The 19,934-nt window shown below is 38.7% G+C and overlaps 1 protein-coding gene across 1 annotated transcript in view; it reads right to left on the bottom strand.

The window, feature by feature from the left end:
* Positions 1–19,934, bottom strand: part of LOC117324395 (protein trachealess-like) — a 119,292-nt gene continuing 99,358 nt past the window's right edge. The window contains exons 7-13 of the mRNA XM_033880240.1: positions 14,323–14,421; positions 13,851–13,957; positions 11,712–11,905; positions 11,308–11,414; positions 10,087–10,234; positions 8,908–9,020; positions 1–2,476 (exon numbers count right to left, since the gene is read on the bottom strand). Coding sequence (XP_033736131.1) covers positions 1,065–2,476; positions 8,908–9,020; positions 10,087–10,234; positions 11,308–11,414; positions 11,712–11,905; positions 13,851–13,957; positions 14,323–14,421 — 2,180 coding nt within the window. The 3' untranslated portion in view covers positions 1–1,064. The remainder of the gene's footprint in view (positions 2,477–8,907; positions 9,021–10,086; positions 10,235–11,307; positions 11,415–11,711; positions 11,906–13,850; positions 13,958–14,322; positions 14,422–19,934) is intronic.

Raw genomic sequence — 19,934 nt, 5'->3', positions numbered from 1 at the left:
GAGGAGTCCCGGGTACAATATCTACCCAATGGGATGACTCCCGGGTACAATATCTACCCAATGGGAGGACTCCAGTGTACAATATCTACCCAATGGGAGGACTCCGGGGTACAATATCTACCCAATGGGAGGATTCCAGGGTACAATGTCTACCCAATGGGAGGACTCCAGGGTACAATATCTACCCAATGGGAGGACTCCCGGGTACAATATCTACCCAATGGGATGACTCCGGGGTACAATATCTACCCAATGGGAGGATTCCAGGATACAATATCTACCCAATGGGAGGACTCCAGGGTACAATATCTACCCAATGGGAGGACTCCAGTGTACAATATCTACCCAATGGGAGGACTCCAGTGTACAATATCTACCCAATGGGATGACTCTGGGGTACAATATCTACCCAATGGGAGGATTCCAGGGTACAATATCTACCCAATGGGAGGACTCCAGTGTACAATATCTACCCAATGGGATGACTCTGGGGTACAATATCTACCCAATGGGAGGATTCCAGGGTACAATATCTACCTAATGGGAGGACTCCGGGGTACAATATCTACCCAATGGGAGGACTCCAGGGTACAATATCTACCCAATGGGAGGACTCCCGGGTACAATATCTACCCAATGGGAGGACTCCAGTGTACAATATCTACCCAATGGGAGGACTCCAGGGTACAATATCTACCCAATGGGAGGACTCCCGGGTACAATATCTACCCAATGGGAGGACTCCGGGGTACAATATCTACCCAATGGGAGGACTCGAGGATACAAAATCTACCCAATGAGATGACTTCCAGGGTACAATATCTACCCAATGGGAGGACTCCAGGTTCGTCAGACAGGGACCATGCAATTCAAACAGTACTATAATAAAAAGCCTCATTTGCTCCAGTACTCACCATGTGTAGAATTCCTTTATTACTGGAGTCCTCTCATAGCATATTTATTTTACTGGAATAGCCCTCATTAATAATCATCACAAAATTTTAATATTCTTAAAATTATAATAGTCGGTAAAACATATTGATTAGGATGGCCTGGACATTCGGTTAGGATGTGTAGGAGACAGGGTACCAGCCCTCTGGTCGTGTGTCATACAGAGAGTTTGGGGCTCCGTTGTGTAGGTACTGTTGGTACTCTGCGATCTGATACGGACTCATATTGCCATACCCACCAACCTTACTACAAGTATTGTAGTCCGTATGTGCTGGCATCACCTGTGACTGGGGGGACAGGGCCATGGACTTCACCGGGTTTGTTGCCGTAGGACCCGTCACCATGTGACACGACACTGGACTGGGGTCAAAGTTTGTCTCCATGAAAGAGGTTGTGACCTTGTCCTCGGGTGACACAGAGGATGGCGGTGTCATTGAGAAGCTGTCTGGGAGGGTGCTGTGAACCGTGACAGACAACGGATTTGTGTAACCCCCCTGGACACATTTACTACTGCTCACAGTGATCTGAGGGATATTTAGGGTTAATTGCTCCTTGAGATTCCCCTCATTACTGGGAGGGGTGAGCATATCAACCGAGTCAACCGCCTGTGTACTATCGCCACTAAAACACTGGGGGCGGGCACTGCTGCGGATAACAGACTCCCTATTAGCATACAGTGTTCGTAACAATGTGGAAGCTGGCAGGGTATCCGTTTCAGTGTTAGCCCGCCACTGGATGGTTGAGTGCTGTTTCTGTAGGGAGTTGGACATATGTCTACTTGATGTGAGATCATTAGGAGAAGTCCTTACTACTGCTTCAATGTGATTGGTCAGATTTGGCAAATGTTTATTCATGACATCCTCCAGGTCCTGAACAGAACTGGATGGATTCTCTTGCATGTCTCGTTCTTTTTTGCGTTCTTTGGTGCCTTTCTGCCAGCAATTGACAGAAATGTTATTTTGAGATTCGCAGCCTGGAGTACTGACCACAGCAGCTTGCCTCATGGTGAAGTTGTGGAGAGAAAGATCTTCAGGTACACTACAGCTTGACCGCTCCGTGCTGTCCACAGAGCCCATGATAGCATGGTTAGTACAGACCGAGGTCACTTCACAACACCTGTCCTGCTCCATTGGACTGTGTTTGGACACAGATGACTGGAAATCCTCCACTTCTGAACTCAGACAATCATAGTCTCGTCTCCGACGCTTTGGTCGGTCAGCTTTTCTACGTGAATTTTTGTAGTCATTTTTTAACAGATGTACTTTTTCCTGTACGGCATTGCCCACTGTGGATTCACAATTCTTGGAATGGAAAGTGTTATTGGTCTGAGAGCTATTCACAATACCATTAAATGTTTTGTTATCGTGACTGCTGCTGTCAATCTCTTGAGAGTCGGACCTATTTGACCGCTGTAGAGACGTGGAACTGGACACTGGCGATGTGACCCTGAGGCACGGAGGGTCCTTACTGTCATTTCCAGGACTCTCCCTGGGGCGATGAAGGGCGTCATGGTTACTTCTCCCTCCTGTTATAAATATAACATCAATTAGAATAGGGCAAGTAAACCTTTTAAAGTGTTGAGAATTATTCTACCTTTTGTAAAACTACTTCTTTATCTTGCTTGACTAACTTTTTTTTTTGACTGTAACAATAGTTTTTTTATTTTTGACTCTAACAATAATTTGATATGATTTTTAAATCTTTCAAATTTCAGTGAAATGGTTTTTATTTTCAATTTATTCCAATTGATTAGTTTAATGTAACTAATTTCACAAATAACGGGAAACCTGTAAAAACCTCATTGTTTTCAGACTATACATCAATATCAATAAACATCAGAGAATTGAAAGGACATCCTTACACCATTTGTATCAAGCTCTATTCAAAGTTAAATTTCTGCATTCTTTTAAAAAGAAAAGGCTCAAGGGCCTTAACAGCCAAGAGAGGGAATCTCACAATACAGACTGAAGTAACAAGATAAAGAACACTTATAGGTTAACCCCTTGGAGGTGAGCCCGAAGTAAATATTCTGTCTCTCACCATTACAGATTAACCCCTTGGAGGCGAGTCTGAAGTAAATATCCTGTCCCTCACCATTATATGTTAACCTCTTGGAGGCGAGCCCGAAGTAAATATTCTGTCCCTCACCATTATAGGTTAACCCCTTGGAGGTGAGCCCGAAGTAAATATTCTGTCCCTCACCATTATAGGTTAACCCCTTGGAGGCGAGCCCGAAGTAAATATTCTGTCCCTCACCATTATAGGTTAACCCCTTGGAGGCGAGTCTGAAGTAAATATTCTGTCCCTCACCATTATAGGTTAACCCCTTGGAGGCGAGCCCGAAGTAAATATTCTGTCCCTCACCAATTTAGGTTAACCCCTTGGAGGCGAGTCTGAAGTAAATATCCTGTCCCTCACCATTATATGTTAACCTCTTGGAGGCGAGCCCGAAGTAAATATTCTGTCCCTCACCATTATAGGTTAACCCCTTGGAGGTGAGCCCGAAGTAAATATTCTGTCCCTCACCATTTTAGGTTAACCCCTTGGAGGCGAGCCTGAAGTAAATATTCTGTCCCTCACCATTATAGGTTAACCCCTTGGAGGCGAGCCGAAGTAAATATTCTGTCCCTCACCATTATAGGTTAACCTATTGGAGGCGAGTCTGAAGTAAATATTCTGTCCCTCACCATTATAGGTTAACCCCTTGGAGGCGAGCCCGAAGTAAATATTCTGTCCCTCACCATTATAGGTTAACCTATTGGAGGCGAGTCTGAAGTAAATATTCTGTCCCTCACCATTATAGGTTAACCTATTGGAGGCGAGTCTGAAGTAAATATTCTGTCCCTCACCATTATAGGTTAACCCCTTGGAGGTGAGCCTGAAGTAAATATTCTGTCCCTTACTATTATTGGTTAACCCCTTGGAGGCGAGCCCGAAGTAAATATTCTGTCCCTCACCATTATAGGTTAACCCCTTGGAGGCGAGTCTGAAGTAAATATTCTGTCCCTCACCATTATAGGTTAACCCCTTGGAGGTGAGCCCGAAGTAAATATTCTGTCCCTCACCATTATAGGTTAACCCCTTGGAGGTGAGCCCGAAGTAAATTTTCTGTCCCTCACCATTATAGGTTAACCCCTTGGAGGTGAGCCCGAAGTAAATATTCTGTCCCTCACCATTATAGGTTAACCCCTTGGAGGTGAGCCCGAAGTAAATATTCTGTCCCTCACCATTATAGGTTAACCCCTTGGAGGCGAGCCCGAAGTAAATATTCTGTCCCCCACCATTATAGGTTAACCCCTTGGAGGCGAGCCTGAAGTAAATATTCTGTCCCTCACCATTATAGGTTAACCCCTTGGAGGCGAGCCCAAAGTAAATATTCTGTCCCTCACCATTATAGGTTAACCCCTTGGAGGCGAGTCCTAAGTAAATATTCTGTCCCTCACCATTATAGGTTAACCCCTTGGAGGTGAGCCCGAAGTAAATATTCTGTCCCTCACCATTATAGGTTAACCCCTTGGAGGCGAGCCTGAAGTAAATATTCTGTCCCTTACTATTATTGGTTAACCCCTTGGAGGCGAGTCTGAAGTAAATATTCTGTCCCTTACTATTATTGGTTAACCCCTTGGAGGTGAGCCCGAAGTAAATATTCTGTCCCTCACCATTATAGGTTAACCCCTTGGAGGTGAGCCCGAAGTAAATATTCTGTCCCTCACCATTATAGGTTAACCCCTTGGAGGTGAGCCCGAAGTAAATATTCTGTCCCTCACCATTATAGGTTAACCCCTTGGAGGTGAGCCCGAAGTAAATCTTCTGTCCCTCACCATTATAGGTTAACCCCTTGGAGGTGAGCCCGAAGTAAATATTCTGTCCCTCACCATTATAGGTTAACCCCTTGGAGGTGAGCCCGAAGTAAATATTCTGTCCCTCACCATTATAGGTTAACCCCTTGGAGGTGAGCCCGAAGTAAATATTCTGTCCCTCACCATTATAGGTTAACCCCTTGGAGGTGAGCCCGAAGTAAATCTTCTGTCCCTCACCATTATAGGTTAACCCCTTGGAGGTGAGCCCGAAGTAAATATTCTGTCCCTTACTATTATTGGTTAACCCCTTGGAGGCGAGTCTGAAGTAAATATTCTGTCCCTTACTATTATTGGTTAACCCCTTGGAGGTGAGCCCGAAGTAAATATTCTGTCCCTCACCATTATAGGTTAACCCCTTGGAGGTGAGCCCGAAGTAAATATTCTGTCCCTCACCATTATAGGTTAACCCCTTGGAGGTGAGCCCGAAGTAAATATTCTGTCCCTCACCATTATAGGTTAACCCCTTGGAGGTGAGCCCGAAGTAAATCTTCTGTCCCTCACCATTATAGGTTAACCTCTTGGAGGTGAGCCCGAAGTAAATATTCTGTCCCTCACCATTATAGGTTAACCCCTTGGAGGCGAGCCTGAAGTAAATATTCTGTCCCTCACCATTATAGGTTAACCCCTTGGAGGCGAGCCTGAAGTAAATATTCTGTCCCTCACCATTATAGGTTAACCCCTTGGAGGCGAGCCCGAAGTAAATATTCTGTCCCTCACCATTATAGGTTAACCTCTTGGAGGCGAGTCCTAAGTAAATATTCTGTCCCTCACCATTATAGGTTAACCCCTTGGAGGTGAGCCCGAAGTAAATATTCTGTCCCTCACCATTATAGGTTAACCTATTGGAGGCGAGTCTGAAGTAAATATTCTGTCCCTCACCATTATAGGTTAACCCCTTGGAGGCGAGCCTGAAGTAAATATTCTGTCCCTTACTATTATTGGTTAACCCCTTGGAGGCGAGCCTGAAGTAAATATTCTGTCCCTCACCATTATAGGTTAACCTCTTGGAGGCGAGTCCTAAGTAAATATTCTGTCCCTCACCATTATAGGTTAACCCCTTGGAGGTGAGCCCGAAGTAAATATTCTGTCCCTCACCATTATAGGTTAACCCCTTGGAGGCGAGCCTGAAGTAAATATTCTGTCCCTTACTATTATTGGTTAACCCCTTGGAGGCGAGTCTGAAGTAAATATTCTGTCCCTCACCATTATAGGTTAACCCCTTGGAGGCGAGCCTGAAGTAAATATTCTGTCCCTTACTATTATTGGTTAACCCCTTGGAGGCGAGTCTGAAGTAAATATTCTGTCCCTCACCATTATAGGTTAACCCCTTGGAGGCGAGCCTGAAGTAAATATTCTGTCCCTTACTATTATTGGTTAACCCCTTGGAGGCGAGCCTGAAGTAAATATTCTGTCCCTCACCATTATAGGTTAACCTCTTGGAGGCGAGTCCTAAGTAAATATTCTGTCCCTCACCATTATAGGTTAACCCCTTGGAGGTGAGCCCGAAGTAAATATTCTGTCCCTCACCATTATAGGTTAACCCCTTGGAGGCGAGCCTGAAGTAAATATTCTGTCCCTTACTATTATTGGTTAACCCCTTGGAGGCGAGCCCAAAGTAAATATTCTGTCCCTCACCATTATAGGTTAACCCCTTGGAGGTGAGCCCGAAGTAAATATTCTGTCCCTCACCATTATAGGTTAACCCCTTGGAGGTGAGCCCGAAGTAAATATTCTGTCCCTCACCATTATAGGTTAACCCCTTGGAGGTGAGCCCGAAGTAAATCTTCTGTCCCTCACCATTATAGGTTAACCTCTTGGAGGTGAGCCCGAAGTAAATATTCTGTCCCTCACCATTATAGGTTAACCCCTTGGAGGTGAGCCCGAAGTAAATCTTCTGTCCCTCACCATTATAGGTTAACCCCTTGGAGGTGAGCCCGAAGTAAATCTTCTGTCCCTCACCATTATAGGTTAACCTCTTGGAGGTGAGCCCGAAGTAAATATTCTGTCCCTCACCATTATAGGTTAACCCCTTGGAGGCGAGCCTGAAGTAAATATTCTGTCCCTCACCATTATAGGTTAACCCCTTGGAGGCGAGCCTGAAGTAAATATTCTGTCCCTCACCATTATAGGTTAACCCCTTGGAGGCGAGCCCGAAGTAAATATTCTGTCCCTCACCATTATAGGTTAACCTCTTGGAGGCGAGTCCTAAGTAAATATTCTGTCCCTCACCATTATAGGTTAACCCCTTGGAGGTGAGCCCGAAGTAAATATTCTGTCCCTCACCATTATAGGTTAACCTATTGGAGGCGAGTCTGAAGTAAATATTCTGTCCCTCACCATTATAGGTTAACCCCTTGGAGGCGAGCCTGAAGTAAATATTCTGTCCCTTACTATTATTGGTTAACCCCTTGGAGGCGAGCCTGAAGTAAATATTCTGTCCCTCACCATTATAGGTTAACCTCTTGGAGGCGAGTCCTAAGTAAATATTCTGTCCCTCACCATTATAGGTTAACCCCTTGGAGGCGAGCCTGAAGTAAATATTCTGTCCCTTACTATTATTGGTTAACCCCTTGGAGGCGAGTCTGAAGTAAATATTCTGTCCCTTACTATTATTGGTTAACCCCTTGGAGGTGAGCCTGAAGTAAATATTCTGTCCCTTACTATTATTGGTTAACCCCTTGGAGGCGAGTCCTAAGTAAATATTCTGTCCCTCACCATTATATGTTAACCCCTTGGAGGTGAGCCCGAAGTAAATATTCTGTCCCTCACCATTATAGGTTAACCCCTTGGAGGTGAGCCCGAAGTAAATATTCTGTCCCTCACCATTATAGGTTAACCCCTTGGAGGTGAGCCCGAAGTAAATATTCTGTCCCTCACCATTATAGGTTAACCCCTTGGAGGTGAGCCCGAAGTAAATCTTCTGTCCCTCACCATTATAGGTTAACCTCTTGGAGGTGAGCCCGAAGTAAATATTCTGTCCCTCACCATTATAGGTTAACCCCTTGGAGGCGAGCCTGAAGTAAATATTCTGTCCCTCACCATTATAGGTTAACCCCTTGGAGGCGAGCCTGAAGTAAATATTCTGTCCCTCACCATTATAGGTTAACCCCTTGGAGGCGAGCCCGAAGTAAATATTCTGTCCCTCACCATTATAGGTTAACCTCTTGGAGGCGAGTCCTAAGTAAATATTCTGTCCCTCACCATTATAGGTTAACCCCTTGGAGGTGAGCCCGAAGTAAATATTCTGTCCCTCACCATTATAGGTTAACCTATTGGAGGCGAGTCTGAAGTAAATATTCTGTCCCTCACCATTATAGGTTAACCCCTTGGAGGCGAGCCTGAAGTAAATATTCTGTCCCTCACCATTATAGGTTAACCCCTTGGAGGCGAGTCTGAAGTAAATATTCTGTCCCTTACTATTATTGGTTAACCCCTTGGAGGTGAGCCCGAAGTAAATATTCTGTCCCTCACCATTATAGGTTAACCTCTTGGAGGTGAGCCCGAAGTAAATATTCTGTCCCTCACCATTATAGGTTAACCCCTTGGAGGTGAGCCCGAAGTAAATATTCTGTCCCTCACCATTATAGGTTAACCCCTTGGAGGCGAGCCTGAAGTAAATATTCTGTCCCTTACTATTATTGGTTAACCCCTTGGAGGCGAGTCTGAAGTAAATATTCTGTCCCTTACTATTATTGGTTAACCCCTTGGAGGTGAGCCCGAAGTAAATATTCTGTCCCTCACCATTATAGGTTAACCTATAGGAAATCATATTGATAGTTGCAGTATACTTACAAATAACTATTTCGAAATAGCAACTTTAACCTAAGCTTCAGACACTTGACATCTCTCATTGCACAACTATAACTGAGATATTTTAGGCCCCTGCATGAGCTCTGAACTGGACAGACAGATGGACAGATAGAGAGATGGACAAATACCATTAGGATTCGGTCATCATAAATATATATATTCATGTATATTAATTACAAAAAAGTATATATATTATGTTTGTGTTTTAAATTATAATAATGAATTTCAATAATTATCAAAATGAGAAAACGAAATACAATTAAACAGTGACTTGTTACTTCATTACCATGGTCTGAGCCCTGCTCACTATGGTCAGTATTGTCTGAATGGTCAGTCTCTGTTGGTCCTGTGGTCAGTAGCTGACTTGTGTCCATCACACAGCCCCCATACTCCACACCACTGTCACATAAACATGTAAAATATAGTTAAAATCTTGCAGAAAAATGATCTGATTCAGATGAATTAAGATGCATAATTTGCCAACTTGAAATGTGATGTTTTAATATATCATTGTCAAAAGGGGATCTACAAATAAACCTTCCCTGTAGCTTCATCATAAAACTTCAAGTTGTCTGCATGACTAAACCATCACCATATTTCATAGGACAATAAAAACTAACCTATATTCATCAATCTGCTTAGCAGACATCAGATCTATGATTACAATTTATAAGATAGGTGATGTCATGAACAATGAGTTATCAGGTTGGGATGATATCAATTTACCATAATTAAATGTCCTCTTTTCTGTGATAAGCACAAATTTGACACCATGATACTGAACAACAGTATACAGTATACACTAACATATATTATACAACATACACTAGGATATTATACAAAGTCAGTCTACAAGACTGTACATGACGAGTATCGTGTGGTCATCTGAAGTCTTGGAGCTGTACAGAGTTGTACCACACACCTGTATAACCTTACCTGAGTACATAGATGATGACGAGTATCGTGTGGTCATCTGAAGTCTTAAGAGCTGTACAGGGTCATACCACACACCTGTATAACCTTACCCGAGTACATAGATGATGACGAGTATCGTGTGGTCATCTGAAGTCTTGGAGCTGTACAGAGTCGTACCACACACCTGTATAACCTTACCCGAGTACATAGATGATGACGAGTATCGTGTGGTCATCTGAAGTCTTGGAGCTGTACAGAGTCATACCACACACCTGTATAACCTTACCCGAGTACATAGATGATGACGAGTATCATGTGGTCATCTGAAGTCTTGGAGCTGTACAGAGTTGTACCACACACCTGTATAACCTTACCTGAGTACATAGATGATGACGAGTATCATGTGGTCATCTGAAGTCTTGGAGCTGTACAGAGTTGTACCACACACCTGTATAACCTTACCTGAGTACATAGATGATAACGAGTATCGTGTGGTCATCTGAAGTCTTGGAGCTGTACAGAGTTGTACCACACACCTGTATAACCTTACCTGAGTACATAGATGATGACGAGTATCGTGTGGTCATCTGAAGTCTTGGAGCTGTACAGAGTTGTACCACACACCTGGATCCACACATACCCTCCACACTTGTTCATCATTCGCATGTAATCTGATAACACCTGACCCTTTGTGTTAACTAGAATGAAAAAAAAAAGTTTACTGCATATTGCTGAAGCAATCCTGGTGTCTCCTACCAACAACTTCATTAATATTTCACCACTGGCGTCTACTACCAACAACTTCATTAATATTTCACCACTGGTGTCTACTACCAACAACTTCATTAATATTTCACCACTGGTGTCTACTACCAACAACTTCATTAATATTTCACCACTGGTGTCTACTACCAACAACTTCATTAATATTTCACCACTGGTGTCTACTACCAACAACTTCATTAATATTTCACCATTGGTGTCTACTACCAACAGCTTCATTAATATCTCACCATTGGTGTCTACTACCAACAACTTCATTAATATTTCACCACTGGTGTCTACTACCAACAGCTTCATTAATATTTCACCATTAGTGTCTACTACCATCAACTTCATTAATATTTCACCACTGGTGTCTACTACCAACAACTTCATTAATATTTCACCACCGGTGTCTCCTACCAACAACTTCATTAATATTTCACCACTGGTGTCTCCTACCAACAACTTCATTAATATTTCACCACTGGTGTCTACTACCAACAACTTCATTAATATTTCATCACTGGCGTCTCCTACCAACAACTTCATTAATATTTCACCACTGGTGTCTACTACCAACAACTTCATTAATATTTCACCACTGGTGTCTACTACCAACAACTTCATTAATATTTCATCATTTATGCTTTACAGGAGTTCTTAAGCTTTGTCTGATCTTATTTGTATATTTGTCAATACTTCATGTCCAAAGGGCCGTAACTTTTTCAAAATTACAGTAAATTATAATCTGAAACTTGAACCAAACATATGCCAATTTAAGTCAATTTCCCAAAAAACCTGTCCATCACATTCAAAGTTGTTTCAATAAATGATCTTTAACATGTTGCTAGCCACAAACCAAATTTCAGCTCAATATATTAATATACAACATTGAGGTGGGACCAATGGGTGAACAGAAAGTTTTACCAGAAGTAGACTAAAATTAGCTGGCTCTAGATGTTATAAAGGTGTTTCTGGAGAAAATATTTACACTGTACATACTTACTGTCTAAATGAGATCTGCGTAGTTTATTAAGGTCGCCTGGGTGACAGAAGTCGTACAATACTTTATTATTGATATCTTCACTTGACCAATCTGTCAGCTCAGAAATCCTACAGTGAAAATCAAGAATGTTATTATTGTCCAATATCATTTACACCCTCTAGTGCTTAATTCAAAAAACTAGTTGGATTCACTCTTCATGAAATAAAATAGAATAAAAGTCATTATTTTTTTCAACAAATCTGACACCAGTTCTATAGTAGTGAAGGGAGAAATCTGTACTAGTGGTCATACTGTGGGAGACCTGGCAAAAACACGATTACAGTAGTGAAGGGAGAAATCTGTACTAGTGGTCATACTGTGGGAGACCTGGCAACAACACAGTAATGAAGGGAGTCTGTACTCACGCTGTATCACAGTAAATAACACTGAAGTCAGGATTAAGCCTCATGATAAAGGTATCACTCTCTATACGGAGCTCCGTGATGGTCGGGGGAGGCAGGGCAATGGCCAAGCCAACCATGCCCATGATCTGTGGAGGATGTTTCCTGTTCAGGGAAAAACAGATCTGGGGGCGCTGTTTAAGGACAATATACACAACCTGTAAACAACAAACGAATATAAGTCAGACAAATGTACTGAATACGAATTATAATAATAATATAACAATATACACAACCTGTAAACAACAAACGAATATAAGTCAGACAAATGTACTGAATTCGAACTATATACCTGTAATGTTGTCATCTAAAGTACAATATACCTGTAATGTTGTCATCTAAAGTACAATATACCTGTAATATTGTCATTTAAAGTACAATATACCTGTAATGTTGTCATTTAAAGTACAATATACCTGTAATGTTGTCATTTTAAAGTACAATATACCTGTAATGTTGTCATTTAAAATACAATATACCTGTAATGTTGTCATTTAAAGTACAATATACCTGTAATGTTGTCATTTAAAATACAATATACCTGTAATGTTGTCATTTAAAGTACAATATACCTGTAATGTTGTCATTTAAAGTACTAACTACATATCTTTTCATCCTGTAAAAAGCCAAAGATATAAACATAAACTCCGATCAACTTCAGGTTGTACTTATATAATTATGGATAAAGAAATCAAAATAGCGTTGGTTTTGATTATCAATTGCATGAACTCTAACAATATCTATAACAATGAATACTACACAACTGTTATCTATTATACAATATTTACAATATCACAACTGTTATCTATTATACAATATTTATAATATCACAACTGTTATCTATTATACAATATTTACAATATCACAACTGTTATCTATTATACAATATTTACAATATCACAACTGTTATCTATTATACAATATTTACAATATCACAACTGTTATCTATTATACAATATTTACAATATCACAACTGTTATCTATTATACAATATTTACAATATCACAACTGTTATCTATTATACAATATTTACAATATTACAACTGTTATCTATTATACAATATTTACAATATTACAACTGTTATCTATTATACATATTACATATCACACTATTATTATTACAATATCACAACTAGTTATCTATTATACAATATTTACAATATCACAACTGTTATCTATTATACAATATTTACAATATCACAACTGTTATCTATTATACAATATTTACAATATTACAACTGTTATCTATTATACAATATTTACAATATTACAACTGTTATCTATTATACAATATTTACAATATCACAACTGTTTATTTATAAACCAATTGATGTGTTACTGATATAATTGTAATTTGAACTTTTCATTCATAGTGTTCATTCAAATGTTCTATAACAAATTACAACTCACCAAAGGACAGTATATCAATGTTTAATATAAACTTGACTAATACAAGTTAATGATCACAAGTTATTAACTATAAATCGACCAACAGTAAAGATACAGTAACATATACAACGTTCGTAACAATACAAGTATGATCAGTAACTATAACTCGACCAAGGCAGTATGATCACAGTAACTATAACTCGACCAAAGGCAGTATGATCACAGTAACTATAACTCGACCAAAGGCAGTATGATCACAGTAACTATAACTCGACCAAAGGCAGTATGATCACAGTAACTATAACTCGACCAAAGGCAGTATGATCACAGTAACTATGACTCGACCAAAGGCAGTATGATCACAGTAACTGTGTATAACTCGACCAAAGACAGTATGATCACAGTAACTATAACTCGACCAAAGGCAGTATGATCACAGTAACTATAACTCGACCAAAGGCAGTATGATCACAGTAACTATAACTCGACCAAAGGCAGTATGATCACAGTAACTATAACTCGACCAAAGGCAGTATGATCACAGTAACTGGTGTATAACTCGACCAAAGGCAGTATGATCACAGTAACTATAACTTGACCAAAGGCAGTATGATCACAGTAACTATAACTTGACCAAAGGCAGTATGATCACAGTAAATAGTTTACACATATTTTAATAAGATGACTGCTGACCAGTTCCACTGTAGGACTTACTCTGTACCCAGATGTCCTGACATGTACTCCTCGCTTTGTTAGTGTAGATTTCATCCTCAGACATAATGACCGCTCGATCCCCTTCTCAGTCGGTGACATCAGGCAGGCTGTTGGTGAAATGTTCAAAGCATGTAGGAGTTATTTCCCTTTACGTACAACAAAATTCAAGAAATTATAATACGTATTTCATTTCAAGAAAGAAAATAGTGTATAAGTTATTTTTTCTTAAATTGCTTTTCAGAAGAAACTAGAAAAGGTCTGTAAGACATAAATACCCCAGCTGCCATTTGACAGCCAGAACACAGTTTGGTGAGGATCACATCAACATTTCCTGAGATGAGCTAGTTACATCACATTAGGAGAGGACAGGACAGACATAGGTAATACTACATGTATATGATAAAATAACTTTAGCTGTTCAGGGGGGCAATATACACCCAGAAAACAAACAAACTTAGACAGACACACTCACCTCTCTCTGGGGGTGGGGAGGACAGGACACTGGGTGTTGTAGGGGCTGACCCCTCGTCAGACTGAGATCCGGGGGACGGAGTACCACTACTGCTGGAGGCTACAAGAATACAGAAAGTATACATAAATATACAATATGTCACCTGATGAACATTTAAAACCAGTTCTGTACAGTTTTATCACTTCTGTAAAACCAGTTCTGTACAGTTTTATTACATCCAATAATGTTTTTCAAACAAAGTTATTTAAACAATGCTTTTCTCAATGGTTCAACTTTTTGTGATTTCACCAAAAGTTTTAAGCAAAATGGAAGTAATATTGAATGGAGATGTCAATTGACTATAATTCTCTCCATGATTTTTACTATCAAGTTAGCTATTTTTTGTAATTTTATTCCATCCCAAAAAATTCTGAAAATGAAGTATTAAAAAAGATAGAAACCAACCCTTACAGCATACCAAGGACATCTGATGGTTCCTTACTTATATTGTATGACAGATGTTATTTAATATTTTGTATATAAGTACCATTCTATAGGATTATAGGTACGTCACAGGTAATCTTCTGGGCTAGTGATGGAGTACAGTAAATGATATCTTAATTAAATGTTCTGTCTAGAACTTCAAACTGAAGTAAAGCAACCATATAACAAACAGTGTAAGTACTTGAGAACATAAAAATCCCACTACAATCACTACATTTCAGGGCACAGCCTGTAAAACTTCTAAAACTATAACATCACAACTTCGGAACATCACTAAACAACGCGTATAACATCACAGAACAACGCGTAACACACTAAAAACTTCTGGAAAACTATAAAAACGTCGAACATCCTAGAAACTTCAAATAACACAAAAAAACGTGTCGAGAACAAAGCACAACACACAGGCAACACAAAGCACGAAAACACGAAAAAACCACAACGAGCAAAAAAACTTCTATAACATCACTATAACAACTTCTATAACATCACTATAACAACTTCTATAACATCACTATAACAACTTCTATAACATCACTATAACAACTTCTATAACATCACTATAACAACTTCTATAACATCACTATAAAAACTTCTATAACATCACTATAAAAACTTCTATAACATCACTATAACAACTTCTATAACATCACTATAAAAACTTCTATAACATCACTATAACAACTTCTATAACATCACTATAACAACTTCTATAACATCACTATAACAACTTCTGTAACATCACTATAACAACTTCTGTAACATCACTATAAAAACTTCTATAACATCACTATAAAAACTTCTATAACATCACTATAACAACTTCTATAACATCACTATAACAACTTCTATAACATCACTATAACAACTTCTATAACATCACTATAACAACTTCTATAACATCACTATAAAAACTTCTATAACATCACTATAACAACTTCTATAACATCACTATAACAACTTCTATAACATCACTATAACAACTTCTATAACATCACTATAAAAACTTCTATAACATCACTATAAAAACTTCTATAACATCACTATAACAACTTCTATAACATCACTATAACAACTTCTATAACATCACTATAACAACTTCTATAACATCACTATAACAACTTCTATAACATCACTATAAAAACTTCTATAACATCACTATAAAAACTTCTAGTAACATCACTATAAAAACTTCTATAACATCACTATAACAACTTCTATAACATCACTCAAAGACAATGCCAAAACATCCATTTCATCTTTCTGATTGGATGGTGATTAACGGAATTCTTATTTTGTCTTTTCAATGGTGAAACTCTTGGGGGGAAAAAAAACAAAAACAAAAATGAGAAATACTTCTGTTATGTATTTCCCTTTAGTGGAAATGGGAATGTTTCTCAAATACTTTTTCCAAAATTACACATTCATATCCATAACCTTAAATAAAAAAACAACAAAAAAATAAGAAGACATTGTTAATTTTTCTGATAAGCCACCAGTAAGGTATACTTTAAACTTTGAATTTTTAAAATTTACTAATTCATGACTGGTATTATACATTACAACCAATTTTACTGAACTAAAAATAAGAATATTCTTTTGCCAAATCAAGACTAACAAATATGTTCCACTGTGACACAGTGCCAAAAACAATTCTTCCAGTAAAATCTAATTATACAAATAGCTACCATTCTCACAGTGGAGACAGCCATCCTTCCTTCAAGGGAGAAATTCCTACACAGGTCAAGTTAAAACTGAAACATCCACTATTTCAAAATGATTACCACTGAACATTCTCACAACTAAACATATGAGCAAAATTTAACTTTTGAATATTTTTATGTAAATACTAAAATAGATATTCCCCCCTCCCCATAAAAAAAACAACACACACTTAAAATACAATGGTCCATTGTTTTTGTACTAAGGCGTCTTTTTGTTTTAAAATATTTATATTTGATTCACTGTGTCATTAGCTAATGGATCTTTAATTGATACAAATTGATCATGGCAGACCTATATCTGATACATTTGTCTGAAGGAATTCCAACATGGTGTAAGTACTGGTTGTCCCTGTTACAGAACAGTATAACAGACACACTTGAATTCTAGTTTAAACTATCTCCTGTTTGATATTCCATGGAGGCACTGACCTCCCCAATGTACCGTCACTTTACCAAGATCTCCAGACATCTCTATTGGGCACAAGTACCTGTTCACATCTTTATACCAATCAAGGATATATTCTCAATGGCCGAGTCAAACTCTCCTCAAAATACCAGCAAATTTCCTTTATACTGCTATGGTATAAATAAACCTTTTTTTATTGTTTTTTGTTAAGATGTCTCTTTTAACAAAAATCAAATTTTTAAAATCCTCTATAACTGACCTTGACCTTTTGACAAATTACACCAATATTTGAACTTGTGCAAGGTAAATCTTGTACCAGTGTAACAAAACATATATATAATATAAGGCAGTGGCAAATGATTTCAAAGAAAATAAATAAATGACTGAACGGATTCAAAAGCTAGCTGCACATTGTGATTTCTAGAATTTGATAAAATGGCAGTCTCCATTCCTCATTGTGACATGTAAATGAGTGTTGATTAGAACATTAATAGCCCGTCCAATGGTCTCAGACGGAAGTCTCAGATCCATGGTGCCAATACTGTCTTAATACAGAATGATTCATCATGGTCAAACACCTCATCCTGCCTAATAAAGGCAAGACATCGTAACTCGGGCCAAATAAAAACAACCAACATATCCTAACCAGGCGAAATAAAAACAACACATCCTAACACAACCAAATAAAAACAACACATCCTAACCCCGCAAAATAAAAACACATCCTAACACAGTCAAAGAAAAACTACATTCTTACACCGCAAAATAAAAACTACACATTCTAACCCCACATAATAAACAACACATCCTAACCCCGCAAAATAAAAACAACACATCCTAACCGTACAAAATAAAAACACATCCTAACACAGCCGAATAAAAACTACATCCTTACCCTGCAAAATAAACAACATATTCTAACCCCGCAAAATAAAAACACATCCTAACTCAGCCGAATAAAAACTACATCCTTACCCTGCAAAATAAACAACATATTCTAACCCCGCAAAATAAAAACACATCCTAACACAGTCAAATAAAAAACAATCAGCATAACCAAATCACAGTTTACCACAAGAACCAGTTGTGAACACAAACAGACATCTAACACAGAAAGCATGGCTTAAATTTTTTCATTGATTCACAGTTAATTATCAGATTAAGAGGCCTAACAGACCTGTATCATACAGTGTTCATTATCAGAACAAGAGACCCAGCAGACTTGTATCCTACAGTGTTCATTATCAGAACAAGAGGCCTAATAGACCTGTATCATACAGTGTTCATTATCAGAACAAGAGGCCTAATAGACCTGTACCATAAAGTGTTCATTATCAGAACAAGAGGCCTAACAGACCTGTACCATACAGTGTTCATTATCAGAACAAGAGACCTAATAGACCTGTACCATAAAGTGTTCATTATCAGAACAAGAGGCCTAAAAGACCTGTACCATAGTGTTCATTATCAGAACAAGAGACCCAGCAGACCTGTATCATACAGTGTTCATTATCAGAACAAGAGGCCTAACAGACCTGTATCATACAGTGTTCATTATCAGAAAAAGAGGCCTAAAAGACCTGTACCATACAGTGTTCATTATCAGAACAAGAGGCCTATCAGACCTGTATCATACAGTGTTCATTATCAGAACAAGAGGCCTAACAGACCTGTATCATAGTGTTCATTATCAGAATAAGAGGCCTAATAGACCTGTATCATACAGTGTTCATTATTTTCTTTATCAAACAAGAAGCCCAGCAGATCTGTATTTACCTATTATTGTCAAAACAAGAGGTCCAGCAGACCTGTATCATTTTATTATCATCAAAAGATCATTGAGGTCCAGTTTAACATTCCATGCTAACCTGAGATTATGGCAAATGAATCTCAAGTCTCTTATAGCCAATGTACCAGAATTTTTCTGAGAATTGCCCGTAAGCTATACAATTTAAAACATGAAAAAATGCCCTCTGTGGGCTAACTGGAAAAATGTTTTCCAAGTTAAGTGACTGTGTTACCAACATTGCTGTTCACATTCGAAATATGAATGATGAATTTACCTTAGTATGGACAGATCAAATAAAAATAATTCACAAGTATATCTAGAAATACATTTATGTACACTGTTCACTTTTAAAGGCAATACAGGTCAAACATGAGAGTAAAACAAACTTAATACAGCAGGTTTCATAGTGAACTTGTACTCCATTACAAAGCAGACAACCCACGGGCAAAGATGTACCAGAGACGACTAACCTCAAGACTTTATGTTATAAACCATCATTTCAGTTTGTGTGGCTAATCTAAGGGGGAAATTAAGGTATCGAAATGACAGAAACATTTATATTTTTAACATACTGATCTGGTGTATTTGAGGATCAGTAAAACATTATCAAATGATCAAAAGCCAACTTGATTATACTAATAGCCATTTTTGATCCAACTCCAGAGAATAACAGTAATCCCCTCTCTGGATATGTTCGACACCCTTCAGTTGCATACTGTTTTAATTTCTTGGCTGAAATATTGTGACTGCATTCTCATAAATTATTCAGGAGTTACAAGGTTTCTCTTAGAATCGTGGACAAATGGATTGTCTGATGAACCAGGTGAGTTACTTCAGGTTAAGTGTACTTTTAACCTAAGTCCTGTGATGTATTGCTTATCATGTCCACTATAAGTTATGAATGGAAATGATATTTACATATTCTGTCCCACCCACTTACAGGATCAGTGTACGTAGGTCAATGAGTATGACACAGATAGGTTTGAAGCCATGATACATCAAGTATAAAGTAAAAATGTTTAACGGAAATATGGCTAGGACAAAAATGATGAAGCCAAGACAGGGCCACCGCAGTTTTCCCCATAGCTAACCCCAGGTAGGCCATGACAGGACCACCAGTCTCCCCCATAGCTAACCCCAGGTAGGCCATGACAGGACCACCAGTCTCCCCCATAGCTAATCCCAGGTAGGCCATGACAGGACCACCAGT

The sequence above is a fragment of the Pecten maximus genome, chromosome 3 (assembly GCF_902652985.1).
Source record: "Pecten maximus chromosome 3, xPecMax1.1, whole genome shotgun sequence".
NCBI classification, from domain to species: Eukaryota; Metazoa; Mollusca; class Bivalvia; order Pectinida; family Pectinidae; genus Pecten; species Pecten maximus.
The sequence above is the reverse complement of the archived record's forward strand: the minus strand, read 5'-3'. Positions and strand labels throughout refer to the sequence as shown.